We start from the raw sequence: 18,962 nt of genomic DNA, 5'->3' as shown, positions 1-18,962 counted from the left end.
CGGAAAACGTGGGTGCCGCAGCCCCCCCGCACCACCCCGCCGCCCGCGCCTGCCCGAGCCCTGTGCCCCGAGGGCGGGGAGGGGGCCGCCGCTGGGACCTGGGACGCTTCCCGCCGCCCGGGCGGCCAGGCCTCCTGCCGCGGCCCTCCCCCACCCCAGCCCCGACCGGCCTAGACTTGAAAGTGAAATAATTTCAGTTGGCGATGAAAGAACGTGAACAGCATTTGGAACAGTAACAGTAAAGGCCACTGTCTCCCCCAGTTTGTGAACACCAGCCTCTGGCCGGTGTCCCAAGGGCTAACACCACTCTCCCAGGGGCTGCATCTTTTCTCTTTTATCCTTCCTTCTCAGCCTGCCAAAAATATTCTTAGAAAGCTGTGTTGCCTCTACATAACTTTCCATCCCTTCTTCCTTAGCGAATGCGCCCCTGAAAACTCGGATTGGCTTATGAACAGCAGCATAAGGGCTACTGCCCAGGGCCCTGCTTGGTGCCACCTGAGAGGTGGGGCCTCTCCGAGAACTCTTCAGATCGGGGCAGAGGGGCAGAGCCGCGGAAACCACTCAGGGAGAAGTGTCCAGACTCAAGTTCTAAGTTCCAGGAAGTAGTGCGCACCTGTTGGTTGCTCACCACAGTGACTCCCCAGTAGTTCACACTCGGGGACATGATAGAGTGATCCTGTTTTCTGAACCGAAATTCAACATTCGGAAGACCGAAAGAAACAATATTCAAAATCCTCGAAAATCCAGGCTATGTGGTGGCTTTGGCTATACGTAAATAAATTTTGTTTCTGGCAGGTAAGGTATGAAAATTGTGAAAAGGAATTGTGAAAGTGTGAATTCCTCCTAAAACTGAAGGCAGAGGTTTCACAGTAAGCCTGAGGAAGAGGCTGTTCAGCTCGGGAGGGGCTCTGAGCTGAGAACTTCACCTTCCCCTTGGCATCTCCCCCGGGTGGGAGAGGACCCGCTCTCCCTTGGAAATCCCTTCCCAGCATGGAGGAAGTAGACTTTCTTGGTTCTTCTTAGCGCTGCTAAGAAACAAGGGAATTTCAAAGGCCTCTCTAAATATTAGGGGAAAACCATAAGAAACAGAAAATATACGTGAATCACAAAAATGGAGACGGAGACACTTATAATCTAAGTATCCTATCATACTTCTCACAGGCATGTCTCTACCCAGCCTCAAACATGGCCTTTTCCATTCTAGACCTGAACTGTCCAACATGGGAGCCACTAGTCACATGTGGCTATTGAGCACTTGAAATGTGGCCAGTGCAAATTGAGATTAAAATGCACACTGAATTTCAAAGGTTCAGTATGAAAAAATATCTCATGAGTAATGTTTTATATTGATTACATGTTGAAATGATAATATGTTAGTAATATGTTAGGTATACTGGGTTAATATATATTACTGAAATTAACTTTACCTGTTTTTCTTTTCTTTTTCTTTTTTTTTTTTTTTTTTTTTTGAGACAGAGTCTCTGCCCTGTGGCCTGGGCTAGAATGCCCTGGGGTCAGCTCAAGCGATCCTCTTGCCTCAGCCTCCGAGGGAGCTGGAACTACAGATGAGCACCACCATGCCCGGCTTATCTTTTCTATTTTGGGTAGAGTCAGGGTCTCCCTCTTGCTCAGGCTGGTCTCAAACTCCTGAGCTCAAGGGATCCTGGCCCCTCAGCCTCCCAGAGGGCTAGGATTACAGGCGCGAGCAACCACCCCTGGCCCACCTGTTTTTCTTTACTTTTTTGCTGTCTGCTACTAAAGAGTTTAAGTTACATACGTGGCTGGCATTGTATTTCCGTTTCTGTTTCCTTCCATAGAAGTCTCAGGCAGCGTGAGACAGGGCAGCAGGAAGACAGGCAAGCCTTGAGGCTGGGGTTTGGCGCACTGAGTCTGCAGGGCCTGTGGCAGGAGCTACCGGCTGGGTGTTGGGAAACGTGAGTGTGCGCCTTAGAAGACAGGGCAGAGCTGAGACAGCGCTTTGGAAACCCTCGCCCTGTGAGAATAGAGAACGGAGCAGACAGCTGAGGAAGGGCCCCTGAGGACACCGGCATTTCAGGGCTGCCTTTGAAGTGGATCCAGCAATGGAGGGGATGATTGGATGATCAGGAAGATAAATAAGCACAGAAGCCCCGGAAGGGAGAGCTCCAGAGGAAAATGGCCAGCACTGCCTGGAAGTGGCCGTAGACACTGGCCTTTTGCTTTCCTTTTGTTAACATTTAACTAGTCAACAAACTCTGACTGTTTTCCCCGATTTATTCCTCAAAACCGCACTGTTACAGTTAACTGTGGGTCTTATCTGTCGCCTCCCACTACACTGTAAGTTTACAGGCAGAGACAGCGTCTTATTTATCCTTGTCAGTCCGGGATCTAACAGGATGCCTGACATTCAGAGGTGCTCAATAACTGGACCCGAACTACCTTCTTTTGTTGTTGTTGTTGTTTTTGTTTGTTTGTTTTCTCACCAGCGTTACGGCCAGACTAACTTTCTTAGTAGATGAGCTGAGTTTGGGATTTACTAAAAATGCAGACTGAACAAGATAGTGATCAAGTCATCTAAGGAGTAATGTAAACAGAGTAAGCACAATCTCACTTCGCTGCACTAGAATCCATTACTATGCTGGACATAAAGAGAATGACCTTATAAACAACCATTTTTGGCAAATGAAGAAACATTCAAATGTTTCTCTAACTATTACTGTTTAACAAGATAAGGAAAATAAAGGTACAAAAGAAGAACCAGTGGAAACCAGGAATATAACCCTTAAACCTACAGCTCCCAATAACCCAGGACTTGGAATGCTCAATAATAAATCGGCCCCAGGTTTCTACCCCGGGGAATGTCAACAGGGCAGAAAGTCTGAAACCAAGATGAAGCTTCCAAAGCAATGTAACCAAAGACCTTCTAGCACATTAGAACCATTTTATTTTATTTTATTTTATTTTTTTTTTTTTGAGACAGAGTCTCACTTTGTTGTCCAGGCTAGAGTGAGTGCCGTGGCGTCAGCCTAGCTCACAGCAACCTCAAACTCCTGGGCTTGAGTGATCCTTCTGCCTCAGCCTCCCGAGTAGCTGGGACTACAGGCATGCGCCACCATGCCCGGCTAATTTTTTTTTATATATATATCAGTTGGCCAATTAATTTCTTTCTATTTATAGTAGAGACGGGGTCTCGCTCTTGCTCAGGCTGGTTTTGAACTCCTGACCTTGAGCAATCCGCCCGCCTCGGCCTCCCAAGAGCTAGGATTACAGGCGTGAGCCACAGCGCCCGGCCTAGAACCATTTTAAATACTATATGGTAGTAGTTCTCCCAATTTTCTCTAATCCTATGTCCTGTCTTTTCCTACCAAAAACGTTTTTCTGAATTTTAACTCAAAAATGTAAATTAGTCTTATATACATAGTCATCTTGATATGTATATCATATTCATATTCATCCATTTTTACCTGTTTACCTTACTGATCAATCCTACTCATCGATATGTCATATTCATAAATGAGACATATGAATTGAGAGGACAGGAAAGAAATCTGTCTTTGCCTGCTTAGCTGTTTCCATGATGGACTCTGATTGCTCCCACACCTGCCAGATTGAGGCCTCCCTTCCTTCCAGATGGACGTGCACCTGGCAGTCAGAGGCAGACCAGCCCTTCCTACCCCTGCTGCCTCTCCTCCTGGCTCTTCGCCTGTCCTTACCCTAGAAGCCTCATGGGGGCTTTTGGAAGCAAGAAGAGGTTAGGGGAAGGGGGACAAGGAAAGAAAAAATGGAGAGGATGTTGGCTTGGCCGAATTGATAGGGGAAAATGCACAGGACTCTGGTGGCCTTGGAGAAGACTGCCAACATAGAAATATCCTCTGGACAAGCCTGATTTTGGTATCTCTACCCCACACCGCCTCCTGCATTCCATCGCTCACTCTGTTTGGGGTCAGGCTTCTCCCCCGAGGCGAGGACCATATCTTCTATATCCACAGCACCTAAATGGCCACTGTGCACAGGGACACTGGTATAAGCTTTGAGAAGGGAGTCTGGGTAGGAGAGAGAGGAGCACAAACCCATTTCTCTAAAGCTCCATTCTGGAAATTAGGGCAAGGTCACAAAAGCAGGGGCTGGAGAGAGGCGGGGGCATCCTGGACCCCTGCGCAAGCCTCGGTGGCTGTTCAGCTGGTTTGCATCAGCTCGGCATACAGGTGCTCCAGCACTGGGCCTGCCCACACCATAGCCACTGGCAAATATTTCTAATCTGTCCTTGGATACAGCCATGAAGGTGCCTGTAATTCTACAGCCATGAATATATTCTAATATATTCGTTGGAAAGCCATAAATGCTTTGCTATTCATGGCCCCTAAGAAAACAAGAATTTGCCAGATGCCAGGGTCCCTCCCCAGCTATCTGTACTTAAAACCCTAAAACTAGTTGGATCTGCTCTGAAACCGTCTCACCCTGGGTCAAAGGTAAGTCTAGTTTGTCAATGGCTCTAGCAGCCTGCAGAGTTCAACAAACACTGAAGACCACTGTCTCTGTCCAGAAGAGACCCACAGTCTAGTAGAAAGATAAGCTAAACACTGTTTGAAATGAACTTAAGTGCTTTTATAAAAAGCACTAAATTCCTAATAAAGGTGGCAGATTGAACACAAACATTTAATCTCTATTCCTCCTTGAAACCATACTAAAATGTTAAGGGGGGGGGAATGGTTTGGGCTTTTTTTTTTTTTGGAAGGTGGTGGTTGTTTGTCATTATTTTTGTTTTAAGCATATAAGAAAAGAGAGAGAAGATCACAGCAACAATATTTGGGAAACTGGAGAGCAAAAGGCCACGTGTTGATTGATTTGGCCACAAAAAGCCTCCAAATTACAGAATGCCAAGATATAACACAAATCATGTAGCATAGCCCCTGAATCTCAGGAACTAGAAGATTTGAGGCTACAGGTGGAGCTGTGAACCAGACGGTCCAGTTGAAAGTCTGTTTAAAAAACAAACATCCAAGTGTTACAGCTCTTTTAGAATTTGTCTAACGGGTTTTCCTGTCATCCCAGGAAGACCCCACTTAAACAAACAAGCAAACAAACACCCACACCCCAAGCTGCTGCCTGCCCTTCCCCCAGGCCTGGAGCTTTGTTCCCTGGAGAAGGCAAGACAGGATCTGGGAGGAGTGGGAGAGGATGAGACAGGCTGGGGCTCCCTCTCTGCAAATGGGGATTAACTCAATGTCTACAAGTTGAATAGTGAGTAGACAATCACCCCTTAATTTATGTTTTCAAATATGAACTTTCATATTTCAAATTTGTTAAGTACAGCTAAACTGAAACAGAATAAAAAATAATAATAGTAATCTCTAGCATTCTACAGGTGCCGCAATCCCTAACCGAAATCCTGGAGGTCAGATATGTTTCAGAATTCAGAAAGTGTGTATCTGTTTGTTGAAGGCAAAACAGTGCAAGCACATATGCTGTATATTACCTAATATTATGAATGGGGTCTGGGGCAACCCCTGGGAATTTAACATATTCATATTTCTACAGTGAAATGTATGAATACACTTAAATATACACCAAGTGGGATAAGTAAGGAGTAAAATTAACTATCTGTTCGGGTCATGTTTGGCTGCCAACTTAGTTTTAATGCCAAACTTATTTAAAAAAAAACAAAACAGTAGTTGCCAGGGGCTAGGGCTTAGGGGAAGTGGGGAGTTGTTTAACGGGTACAGAATTCCAGTTTTGCGAGATGGAAAGAGATCTGGAGATGGATGATGGTAGCACACTATGAATGTATTTATAATACACTTAAAAATGGTTAAGATGTTAAATTTTAAATTTGTATATTTTACTGCAATAAAAATATTTGGAAAAACAAAGCAAAAACGACTTTTGGTTTTCAGACCTTTTTGGATTTCAGAATTCTAGAAATAGCACTATAAACCAATACTTGGATGTAAGGCCTACCCTTCTAATCTTGATGGAATTTTGAAAATAAGGTACTCAAGTTTTCTGTGCCTTGTTTTCTTCTATGAAACAAGTTAAATCATAGCGAACATCTTCAAAGCGAGACAATAAAGTGTTCAAATTGTTACCTCTTTCGTTGAGTTTTTTATTATTCAGATAATTTAGCAAGAATGGCTGGATAGATTATCCAAATGAATTTGGTATCCAGTGGGTATATCTCTGGAAAGAATGAACCCTTTGGGTCAGCACCGAGCACTCTGATTTTCCTGGGCGATCAGGATCTTCAGCAGCGCGGGAAGGCAGGAGAACTCTGCTACAAATAAACACAAGCCCAGACAAGTCCAACAAAAAGGTGACACAAACAGAGTTTGTTTTCAGGTTCCCGGCCTTTGCGTCTCCGGCTGTGCCACACCCACTTAGGACTCCACATCTCCCCAGCCTACAACCTGCCTGGTCCTGCCTCATCCAATTGCCTATTCTTCTGACATTCCCAACTTCCTGTCCCCAAATTGAAACTCCGTCTATATCCCATTCCCTGAGGATCCAGCTATTTACACTACAAAAAAATTACTAAATGCATTGATTCATATAAATGTATTAAAATGTTTACTAGGTCAATATGTACCTCTCCTATAGAACACAATTTCTATTTTGCCACAGAGTATTTCAAAGGCCATGCTTTAACCCAGAGAGGTATTTAGAGGAAGGAAATTAACCCTTATTAAGGGTCTAGTATTTTTCAAATTTTTCAAATATTTTTGAAGTACCTTGCACAAGTTATTTTATGTAATCCTCATTTAATATTGCCATGACAGGATGGTATTACATTTTTTACAGGTGAAGAAACTGTGGTGATCTGGTCCATTTGTTTAAGGTCACACAGATGGTCAGTAGTAGTTTAAGGATGGGAAACCGTTCTCTTTCTAGCACTCCACCCCACTTGCACAAAGGAAGTCGCCAAATCCAACACCCAGCAACTCAGCAGGGAGAGTATTTCGAAATAGTCAGGGCCTTGTGGCTCCCAGAGCCAACCAGACTCTCTTGCTATTTCCCTCTTTCCAGATTTCTATTGACCCCTTAATACCCACTGGTCACTACACTGAGCACAACACCATACAGCGAGGCTTTTTCTAATTATAATTGTTAAAAAAATCTGCACATAGCTACAGCACTCATAAAATTCTCTAACAAGAAGAAATTAATAATTCGGGGCAGAATGCTTTGTGAGATCAGTTTCACAGAGAGATCAAGTTCAGTGTACATGTGAAACATCAACATAAATATCAAAATTATAGTCCCGACAGTGTCCTTGACACAAAACATCCAAATTTAGCAGATAGAAAAGACTCCTGGAATTGGCCACAGCTAAATATACCCATGCTTGTCGCATACTGCTTGTACTGGTGTCTCATCACATTGGGGCTGCTCACAGGGACTTCATTTCCTTCATTCCCCCAGTTTGGGGGAGGGAGAGCCTAGAGACTCTTTCAGCCAAGTCCTTACCCAACATCCTGTGACACTCATTGTAATCCCTCAGACAGAAATTCCATGAGGGCAGGAATGTTTTCACAGCTATATCCTCAGTGTGGAGAACATGGGGCAACTCAACATGTATTTGTTGAATAAATGAATGACCGTCTTCACTGACTTTCTCTGGAATTTTTCATCACCTCTTATCTCGTCCCGTACCATATTTATCCCACAATTTCTAGCGGTCCCTCTAAATCTCTAAACTCTTCTCTAAATCTTTAATTCTTCTTCCTCTTCTTGCAACAGAGTAAGTTTGAAACAAGCAAAATATATTCCTATTGGGTATATATGTATTTCTAGTGAAGAAATTGAAACAATACTCTTAGAAATAAGAGTTAAAACAAGAGAGAAAATATATGGTAAATGCACAGTGCATCCAATTCTTACCAAATGCAGATACACGTAATACTAAAATTGCAGCAGCTGTGTTTATTTTATAATTTAGGCTTTTTTTTTAAAGTGCAATGTGTTTATTTTAATGTCAGCTTGATGTCAAGTTTAAAATATAACATGAGTTTCTCTATATGTTCTACCTCATTTCCTAGAGAATCTTTTAATATTTAAATATAACCTACACTCCTAATTCCCAGCCCTCATCATATACCAATCTAAGGGGAGAAATCTCTCAAAAATTGTGTGTTGACAGAATGCTCTAAAATATGTTCTAACCAATAAAGTGGGAAAATAAATCTGAAAGCAACAATCTAAGCTTTGTTGTATTTCACAAAAAGATCTACACTTAAAGGAAATAAAAACATCACATGTGCAATAGCAGACAGGGTTGCTATGGTAACAAACTGCATTTTTTAATATTTTACTCTTCAATCATGGTTCATATGAGAATTACAACCAAATAATGTCAACATTCACTTCCTTCTGATCATATAGACATCTCTGGAATAAGCTGTACTTACAGTTCAAGGAATTTTCATTTTTTAACCAATCTTCTTCTGTCTTTTCTAGAAATTATAATTAAAATACAAAAAATAATGGTTAATAATGGCATTGGGATTAAGTTTGCACAGTCATTTTACTTATGCAGGGATGCTCCTAAAATGACAAAAGAGATATAATAACCACAAATGTCAATTTAAACTTTTAAAATATTGTTCTCTGTGTGTATATGTGTGTGTGTGTGTATTCTAAATAGCCATGAGGTCTCCATGGGGAATCAGGAAAAATAAGAAGTTTAGAAAAATGTATTTGGTTTTACTGAAGGGACACATAAAATGGGTCCACTTTTCCCACAGCAGTGTTTATGTGAACAGTTAAAAATGACTACTATCCTGAACTATTAGTTCTATCATGTTTCACTAAACTTTGAGTTTACAATGTATTTCAAAACATACCTGAGCATTGTCTCTGGGCACATTTAAATCCCTGCCAACTAACGTGAACACAAGCCCAGCCGCCTCCAGTACGTTAGGTAGAATACTGGCTTTCCTAGACTCTCTAGCATTTTTCTCCTCCTCCAGCCACCTGGAAAATGGGCAGCCCTCAGAACAGTCATGTCCTTCACCATGACCAATAATCTTGCCTTTCACTACGCCCAACAGATCACACCAATAATGAGGTGCTTCCAAGTCAAGCAAATATAAATTCACTTTGTAGCTGCTGCTCCATCACAACAGGGTAAGACTGAGGGCTGGACAGAGAAAAGATCTAATGAAGAATAAAAAACTCTGCAAGAATGGGCACCTCAGTCATGCCCAGTGGCCCTCATACCTGCAAACACCACAAGAAAGTTAGGGAATTAAGTGCAGCTTTCTCTTTGGAACTGATGGAAAAAAAACATGCCTATCTATATTATCCACCCATTCACATACATTATTTTTCTAATTTAATAGAAGGGATATAGCATTTCCCTCTTGAGTTTGATAAACAGATCTTCTCCAGTTTTACTTTTTTCATTCCATAGTTTTTTATTTTAATTTAAACATAATAATTGCATATATTTATGGGATGTGATGTTTTGCTACTTGTGTACATTATGTAATGATCAAATCAGAGTAATTAGCATATCTATCAACCTCACAAATTTATCATTTCTTTGTAGTCAGAACATTCAAAATCCTCTCTTCTAGCTATTTTGAAAGATACAATACATTATTAACTACAGTCACCCTTCTGTGCAATGGAACATCAGAACTTAAATAATGGAATACTATTTAGTCATAAAAATAAGAATAAAATCCGGTCATTTGCAACAACATGGGTGAGCCTGGAAGAAATTACGTTAACTGAAATAAGCCAGACACAGAAAGACAAATACTACATGACCTCGCTTGTATGTGGAATCTAAAACATTGATCTTATACAAGTGGAGACTAGAATTGTAGTTTCCAGAGACTAGGGAGGGCTGGAGATACGGAGACAAGGGAGAGGATCTTCAATTTTATTTTATTTTATTATTTTTTTGTTTTGAGATGGAGTCTCGCTTTGTTGCCCAGGCTAAAGTGAGTACCATGGCGTCAGCCTAGCTCACAGCAACCTCAAACTCCTGGGCTCAAGCAATCCTTCTGCCTCAGCCTCCCGAGTAGCTGGGACTACAGGCATGCGCCACCATGCCTGGCTAATCTTTTGTATATATATTTTTAGTTGGTCAATTAATTTCTATTTTTAGTAGAGACGGGATCTCGCTCAGGCTGGTTTCGAACTCCTGACCTCGAGCGATCCGTCCGCCTCAGCCTCCCAGAGTGCTAGGATTACAGGTGTGAGCCACCGCACCTGGCCTTCAATTTTATTTTTAAAGAAACCAGTTAGAGAAGGCCTTCTTTGAAAGCCATAAAAACATACCTCCACTGATGTCTTCCATTGCAAATAGATCATCTTCAGTGTCCGCCGGTCGAGGGGAACCATGTAGTCATCGGGCAACAAGGACTCTGTTAAAAAAGCAAAGGAACAAATTTCATCGCGAATGTCACAGTTTTTTACCCTAAATGTGAAGATATGCAAATATGATATCTACACCACCATAACAGAAAAAGTCTGGTTTTAAAGATGCATTTCCATGATGGCTAAAGCTATCAGATCTCAATTCGTAAACATTATCCAGACTCAATGAAAATTCTTATACACACACACACACACACACACACACACACACACACACACAGAGAAAACGCTATGTGTTTGATTGGGCACCGTGGCTCACACCTGTAATCTCAGCACTTTGAGAGGCCAAGGCAGGAGGATCACTTGAGGCCAAGAGATCAAGGCTATAGTGAGCGGTGACCTCACCCCTGCACTCCAGCCTGGGTGACAGAGCAAGACCCTATCTCTTAAAAAAAATTATATATATCATAGCTCATATTCTCATGTAAGTATAAACATATAATAGCTTCAAGTGATACTCTCACAGGGCATAACATTTAGGTAGTCATTATTTCCTGTGGCACGTATGAAACATTACGGCTGTAGCAAGTTTAGTCTTTTTGCAAATTGCTTCTTCCAGATGAGTGTCTGGGCGGAAAATCCTCACAGATAATTAAGATGCTTGTAAACAAGTGCAAACATTAACATATGCATATCAACCAACCAAACCACAGAAAATACTTTTCTTGTACTCATGCATTCCTAGTACTGTGAGCAGTTTGGTTTTTTAAGGCCTATATATGGTGCTACCATATAATCCCCCTGTCTGCAGAGCTCTGACACCAGGATTTGAGTTCTTTGCCCTGTTTCCAAGGCCGCTGACCATACGCCAGAGCTTGGCTTGTCCAACCCAGCCAAACAAATCAGTCCACAGCCTCCACTTATGGCTCCTTCCTTCTACTTCTTAAGCACATGCCATTTCCAAATGTGAAATTCTTTCCCTCTGCTTTTCTTTCAAGCCACATTCTTTCTCCCTTGCATAAACACTGCTTATAATCCACTTCACATTGAAGGTAGCCCAGAAAAAACCATAGCCCCATATTCTCTTCAACAATCCTTTTAGCACTGCTAACCTCGCTCATAAAATATTCATAAGCTTGTCACTTATATTTTCTACCTGCAGTAATTTTGTTTTGTGTTAGTCTTGTCTCCCCATTTAGAAGGTAAGCTATTTGATGAATGAGATCTATTTCATTTAAAAAGCTTTCTGAAGTTTAATTAATGGGTGCTTGATCATTGCTGATTATCATGATATTGTGCATTCAAGGGAGGAAGAGGTTTAGAATCTTTTCTCAAAAGTATGCTCCATGCTTTCTGATGCTGATCTAAGGCAGTGATTGTTCATCTTTTGGGGTCATGGATCCCTCTGAGAAGCTGATAAAATTTATGGACTTTATGCCTCCAAATGGCACATAATAACACAAAAAATTTGCATACAATTTAGAATATGGACTAAGATCCCTGATCTAAAATGTCTCCAATTATCATCTAAAATTCCCCAAAGCAAATATATGTTTATTTTTTAACAATTGGCATGTTTCTTTGGTGCATCTAGGAGGATAGAAAAATTGTAGCAAACAGTTAAGATGTGATTATTCACAAAGTTTATAGATATGATAAACACGATGCCAGAACCCCAAGAACAGACTGATAATTATGACTCCTTGGCCCTGGAACTTAAGCCAATCTTGGTTCCGAGCAGCTGGAACCAAGTTTTTCCGGAATATCAGAAGTTTAGGGGCAAAGTGAAAAAACTCAGGGTCCAAGCTTTGTGACAGAATAGAACCCCAGGAACCCTAGTAGGTGTACAAGAACAACAAAAGACAGAGTAGAATTGTAGAAATTGGAGCTTTGGCCTCCTAACTCTTACAGTTTCTGTCACCAAGGAAGAGTACTGGGAAGTATCAGCCACTGAGTTACAGACAGACAAGGAAAAGTTCGATACTTGCTGTTCCCTCTTTAAGATATTTAGCATTTTAAATGTGCTTGTTATTGAGATGAAACTTACTTAGAATATTAAAAAAATCATATCTTCGCTTGTTTTATTCACATGCGGATTGTTCATTTCCAAAAATAACTATCTTAAGAGCCTGAAGGAACCCTTGCAGTCAACTAGTCAGACTCTCTCCGAATCTCTTCAGTCTCCTTCTCAGGCTGCCTTTAAGAAGCAAATTCAGCTCTTTCAGGTATCTTTTCATCATTTAACCTTTGCCATCACCCTCTACTAATCATATATCTGGGAGCTGGTAACTGTGAATGAGAAAGAGAAGGGCATTTGCCAAATGGAAAGGCAGAAAGTAGAAAAGATTAAAAAAAAAAAGCAGCCCATCTCTATTGTTGCATAATCAGTGTGCCTGCCTCATCCTTCATTCTTCCCGGTGGCTTTGAAACTGAGAGTTCAAGCATGCTGCAAACTAAACGACATTTAAGGAGACTATTGGTGGCTGGGGGGACAGGGGGCTTCGAAGGTCAAACACCACTTGCCAGGGGGCCTCACTGCCACTGCTGAAAAGCACCATGAGATCAATAAACTGCACGAGATCACCAACACCAGGCAGAAACACCTCAAAAACTACTCGCTTATGTTAAACTAGATCATTTTCTTGAGCAAAACGAAAACAAAATTTACCCATTGAAACTCCTGGAGATCCAAAAAGCTTTACTAGCTGAAAGGCAAACCCTTGTGATAATGGTAGCCCAAGGGAACCGAAGTCAGCGCTTGTTAAGTCGTGGCTATCCTCAGTCGGTAAGCCCTGTAAGTACTTAGGTTCCTCCCAGATCTTCAGCTTTTCATCAAACCTTTCATTTAAAAAGTGAAGATCAGAAGTGGCCCTCAAAGAGCACAAAGTGTCAGATTGGCTACTTAAAATTTCTGAAGAAATAAACCCTACATCGTTTAGTTTATTGCCTACTCTTGTCTGAGATTTGAAAGTCAAAAACATTTTCTTGTTTGTAAAAGACATCTTCCAAAAGTTAGATACATAGCGTAGCACAAGAGAAGGAATAGCATTTTTGTAAAAATAGGCAGAGTGCCTTAATCTGTTAAGTGACAGGCAATGAGAATAAAACTGTCCACCAATAAACAGAGGGGGAACTTCCATAATATGAAGGTAAAACCACGATGGATGATGATCAAAGATCCTAAGTTCTTGCTTAGTCTCCTCTTCATAGTTTATTTCTGAAATTCTATCTTTTTCATCTCCCCAAATAATTTTTAGTCCATGGTTTTGTATTAACACACCATGTTTCTCACTTTCTTTTTCTGCATTAATATGACTCTGTAAGTTAAAGTTTGATGCCCAATTGAAAATCCTTTTCTGTCTCCTTTTCTTATTCTTTCTTGATTCTAAGGCATTCTCTGGTATATCCCGTTGAGGTAAGCATCTCTTGAAGATACTTGTTTCTGTTTCTATGAATGGCTCTGTAGTTTCAGGTGGAGGTGGAAAATCTTCATTTTCTATCAGTAGCTTCTCCTCCATCGATATTTCTGAACTGATTCCTGGTGCTGATGCACCTTCAGAAGTGGAGATCAATTTAATCAGTGGTCCCCTGCCGTCAGGACAGGCCAGCTTATGTGATCTATCTTTCTTCGGTCTCTGTTCACATATAAACCTATGAGGTCCCTCAGGCCAGCTACCAAAGTAGGGCTGTCTATCAGAATCCTGCTGTAATTCTCCATCAGATAACCTCATTGTGAAAAAAGCCCAATCACTGTTTTTCGTTGCAGGTACTCCTCGTTCCTCTCTTAAAACTTTATCTGAAGTTCTGGATCCGTGTTGATGGCACAGAGTTGGTTCATTTGGGAGACTTTGATCTACCATCTCTCTCTTCTTCATATATGAGAATGGGGTTTCAGCAAATAGGTCCTGGATGTCTAAGGCTACGCTCTGCCTACTGCCAATGTGCTTTGCTACCTTCATGCCAGGGCAGTCATCACTTGTCTCATAGGGAAGCTTGTGAGTCAACGGTGAGCAAGTAACGACGGAGCTTTCATTTGTCATCAGAGACAGACTTAGAAACCGGTCATCACCTTCCTTGGGGAGGTCATTCTTTGGGGTGTTGTCCAACTCAACTATAGACATGACATTTGGAAAACTGTCTTCAGGATCTATGTTTTTCCATCTTTTTTCTTTATAGCTAATCACAAAATCTCCTACTTCATTTTGTGGACCACCAGTGAAGGGACACTCTGATTCTCTTTTGATCTCTTCAAAGTCTTCCTCTTCACTTTGAGATGAGTCCTGATCACCTGGTGTAAGACCACTTAAGACTTCAAGTGAGTTTTCCTCCATAATTTTATTCTGACTGTTCTTCTTTTTGTTTCTTTTTCTGTTTCTCTTCTGTTTGGTTTTGCTGAGCCTATGCCAAGTTGTCTTTAAAACTCTTTCTCTGAAATACAAAAGAATTAAGAAAATGTATAACGATTATATGCATAACATTAGCAAACTATAATATATTCTTCATGTGCAGATTTAAAAATCTTTAGTATAAGAAATTCTAAAGTGTGCATGTGCTTTGTACTGTTTTTTAAAATCACTTTTTAATTCAATTATCAAGGAAGGTGTTTCCTCAACCCACCAGAGACACTAAATATGTTAACAGTGAAAGATTGCCTTTGTTTTCTAAGACATAAATCACTCAAAGTATATGGTATACAGTTTTTATCTTAGGTTTTAATTTAACAATTATTTCTGAATACAAAAGTTAAAGCCAAGTACAAATTATGGTTATCTAATACTTCTTAAATGGTTTTAATTAGTATATCTTTTGTACATGTATCCATCTTAGATCTTTGGTTAATTTTAAGTGGCTTTGTTAAAGTATTAATGGTGCCAGCTGTCAGGATAATAAGAATTAACAACTTGATTTGGGGGAAAAAAATCACTTTTAAAAAGAGATGCTTTAATCCTATAAATTAAAAATGAGTAGAAAGTTAAAGCTACTATGCACATAATCATTTCATAAGTCAATAACTTTCTGAAAACCTAATATTTTCTTTAAGGAAAATATTTCCTATACACTCATGCATTGATGGGGCTACATTCTGAGGAATGTGGCAGCAGGCGATTTCATTGTTGTGTGAACATCGTAAGAGTGCACTTACACAAACCTAGATAGCATGGCCCACTACACATCTAGGTATATGGTATGGCCTGTTGCTCCCAAGCTGCAAACCTGTACAGCATGTTACTGTGCTGAATACTATCGGTAACTGTAAAACAATGGTAAGTATGTGTGCAAATAAACATATCTAAGCATAGAAAAGGCACAGTAAAGGTGCCATATTATAATCTCATGGGACCACTCTTACATATGTGATCTATTATTGACCAAGTTGTTGTTATGTGATATATGACTGTATATGCAAAACCTACCAATAAATATCTTGGATTTTTTAATATCTTAGGTTTTGAAAAATAAAAAAATGGCTGTTATAGTCACAGAATGGCACAATTTTAGTGGCTTTAATAGCTAGCTTTTCTGTAGACATAAAGAATGGTTCATATTAAACAGCTGAGTCCAGAATTTGGGTGACATGCTTCTAACTGTCTAGCTAGTAGTTGTTCTAAACCAGAGGCTACACCACTACTTTGTGGGGTGCTTAGAAATGTGTGAAGGCATTTTTGGTGGTCAGAATGACTGGTAATGTGTTATGAGCATTTGGCCCTGAGGCCAAGGATACTAACCATCTTGCAATGCCCAGTGAATAATTATCCCACCTGAAAGAGCAACAGCACTCTCATACAGAACACTGAAAGTTCATAGCTCCCCTTAACGGACAACAATATTTGATCCTAAGAGAAAAAGGAGTATTTAGGAAATTTTCTAACTTAAAATATAAAGGCCTAGTTATGCTGTCTTTCACCCTGGATAATCAGAGTCAGGGACAAAGTGCTGATGGAGACAAAGTAAAGTGCAGCAGGAGGAAGCCAACAGGCATAGCTGAGGGGGGAAAATCCAGGACAGAGGAATAGAAAAGCAAACCAGCAAAGAAACATGGAAAAAGGAGGAGATGATGAGGAAAAGAGAACATCCAGTTGATTGGCTGGGTATTGGACAGAGGGGCTTATTAAACCTTGCCTGGCCTCTGGCCTCGTTTACTCCATTCCATGCTCCTGGGCAATTGTCAATAGGCAGGACACCTGATCACCTTGCTCTCTGTCACTTAATTGCTGCTGCCCTTTGTTTGCACATTCCGGGATGTTGGTTCAGAAAGAACACCAAGAAACACTAATGTACCTAGAAACAGTTGTGATAGGGCCTCTACAGAAAGGATGTCACATAAAGAATGCCAACTCTGCTAGTAGCTGTCCTTCATGGCCAGTTCTACCCGATTCCAGTGAAAGTTCTAGTTGAAGTGAAAGGTGCAACCTCAGTTATGAAATTCTTGCTGCAGACTAGTATGTCGTTCCAAAAACAAACTCCCCTGTCTTTGCCCCAGTGTGAACCAACCTGTTGCAGAGCAAGGAGAACAACTATGAAGAGAGTTTGTTGGTTTATTTATTTGATTAGGTGGTAATAACACTAAGACTTCAGACTCGCTCCAGCACGGGAGATTCTGTGGCACTGCATACACATACTGTGCAGCCACTGTGCCTCTGAGCAGCTCTCTACTCTCCAATGAACGAGAGTCCGAATCTAGAGAAACGGAGTTACTAGAATATGGTTCATCACCAAAATGTTTATAACTCCCTGTGCCATTTGAAAGACCAACATCCGCAATTCTACCTTGAAAATTGGCTTTAAAAAGACTATTTATTATACGTTTACTATGTAAAGATTGTTTCATTGCTTCCCACATACCAACTCACCTAATCTTCACAACTATAGGAAGTAAGGACAAGGCTAGTATTAACCCCATCTCACAAAGGCAACTGAAATACGGAGAAGTTAGAGAACTTGACCATGGTCACATGGCTAGGGGTAGGTTCAGACTAGTCTGACTAGCACTAAAGTTCATACTCTTTAACCGTTATGCAAAATTGCCTCTCAATTTACAAAGAGAATTGTATAAAACACTTCCTTCTTTTTCTTCCTCCTCTCATCTTTAAACCCTCACATCTGCATAAACAGAGACAGTTGGCTGGCAAGGGCTGAGTCCTTTTCATGAGAGCAGCACTTGGGCATTACCACTATTATCACTAACCTAATAGTGTCTTCAGACTTTCCTCTTGTCCTCTTTCCTCTCTCTGGATCCAATCAAACAAGAAATAGCAACAGGAAGTGGGAGGAGATACTCTGAAGCAGGAAGCCTCTCCCTGATCTGCCCTCCTGTGAGCAACAGGAAGGCCCTCGTAGATTGCCCACATGTAGGTAAACACATGGGCACAAGTGGCTCCTCCTGGAGTTAGCTCATTCGTCATGGGGTGAGGGTAGTGAGAAGTCATCACATTCTGGATAATTTTTTGAAGGATAAACAAGCAAGATTCAAAAACAAATTGGATATGGGGTATGAGGAAAAAAGATTAAGGATGAGTGCAAGGATTTTGGCTTGAATAGTTGGAGGATGAAGTGGCCATTTACCGAGACGTAGAAGTCTATGCAAGATGTGGGAGAGAACTGGTAAATCAGCTGCCTCAAAGTCATCTCAGAGTCTGAACCAATAGACCAATGTGTCCTTATAGCAGATGTCAGGAAGTGGAAAAGATGAGAGCTTTTCTAATATTCCTCAAGAGCTCCTTTGTTTTCTAAATGGATTACAATCAGAGGCCTGCTTACAGAAAAAATAATTAGGACCTGCCAATGATAACAATCCACTCTGACTGCAGAGGTGAACACTGGATTATGAAGGAATGAGGTGGCTTAAAAAATGAACTATCAGAGTCTGGGAGATCAGGTCACTTATGAAGGAAGTTTGCTAAGAGTTAATTGAAGGACTCTGGGAGGCTGAGAGGGGTGGATTGCTTGAGGTCAGAAGTTCAAAACCAGCCTGAGCAAGAGCGAGACCCCATCTCTACTATAAATAGAAAGAAATTAATTGGCCAACTAATATATATAGCAAAAATTAGCTGGGCATGGTGGCTCATGCCTGTAGTCCCAGCTACTCAGGAGGCTGAGGCAGGAGGATTGCTTGAGCCCAAGAGTTTGAGGTTGCTGTGAACTAGGCTGACGCCACGGCACTCACTCTAGCCTGGGCAACAAAGTGAGACTCTGTCTCAAAAAAAAAAAAAAAAGAGTTAATTGAAGGAGCCTCCAAGGATTTGACCTTCCACCTGAAAACACAACACAATGCCAAAAGGCATGAAAACCAAAAGACTGACTCTACAAGGAAATGCGCCAGACACATGCACAAGTTCTGCACCACTAAAGCTCTATATAGCTACCAAACCTGCTCCGAAACAGTGGACCAGGCCTCTGGAAGGGAAACACAAACCAGTAACAGTGACTTGTGAAGCTTGCAGGAGAAAAGAGACTTGGAAGGTGGTAACTTCTGTTGGAATGTGCATGCATCTGTGGCTAATCAGTAGCTGCTTTCTCATCAGGAATAACCTTCCATAAAGTGTGAGAGGCTCATCACAGCTGTGTCAAGGCTTGTTAAACTTGACCTCACTTGTGCCTACTCATTTAGGAATGAACAGCACCCTTAGAAGAAAAGAAACATCAGTAAATAAAAGTCATGA

General features: G+C 41.1%; 1 protein-coding gene and 1 non-coding gene across 5 annotated transcripts in view; one reads left to right on the top strand and one right to left on the bottom strand.

Moving 5' to 3' along the window:
• Positions 1-4,979: 4,979 nt before the first annotated feature.
• Positions 4,980-5,041, top strand: LOC142875303 (U7 small nuclear RNA). The gene has a single exon (XR_012922695.1). It is a non-coding gene; the product is annotated as a U7 small nuclear RNA (small nuclear RNA).
• Positions 5,042-6,068: 1,027 nt separating this feature from the next.
• The window catches only part of N4BP2L2 (NEDD4 binding protein 2 like 2), a 75,519-nt gene continuing 62,625 nt past the window's right edge, over positions 6,069-18,962 (bottom strand). For 3 of the 4 annotated variants that reach the window (XM_012752141.3, XM_076009511.1, XM_076009513.1), the window contains 4 exons: positions 12,971-14,730; positions 10,264-10,349; positions 8,382-8,426; positions 6,069-6,250 (listed from right to left, as the gene is read on the bottom strand). In XM_012752141.3, the coding sequence (XP_012607595.2) occupies positions 8,403-8,426; positions 10,264-10,349; positions 12,971-14,730 (1,870 nt within the window). In that variant the 3' untranslated portion in view covers positions 6,069-6,250; positions 8,382-8,402. Of the gene's footprint in view, positions 6,251-8,381; positions 8,427-10,263; positions 10,350-12,970; positions 14,731-18,962 lie in introns of those variants that run through there. The other variant, XR_012922482.1, reaches the window with a different exon arrangement.

The sequence above is a fragment of the Microcebus murinus genome, chromosome 13, assembly GCF_040939455.1.
Source record: "Microcebus murinus isolate Inina chromosome 13, M.murinus_Inina_mat1.0, whole genome shotgun sequence".
Taxonomy (NCBI): Eukaryota; Metazoa; Chordata; class Mammalia; order Primates; family Cheirogaleidae; genus Microcebus; species Microcebus murinus.
This window is presented reverse-complemented; position numbering and strand designations above follow the sequence as displayed.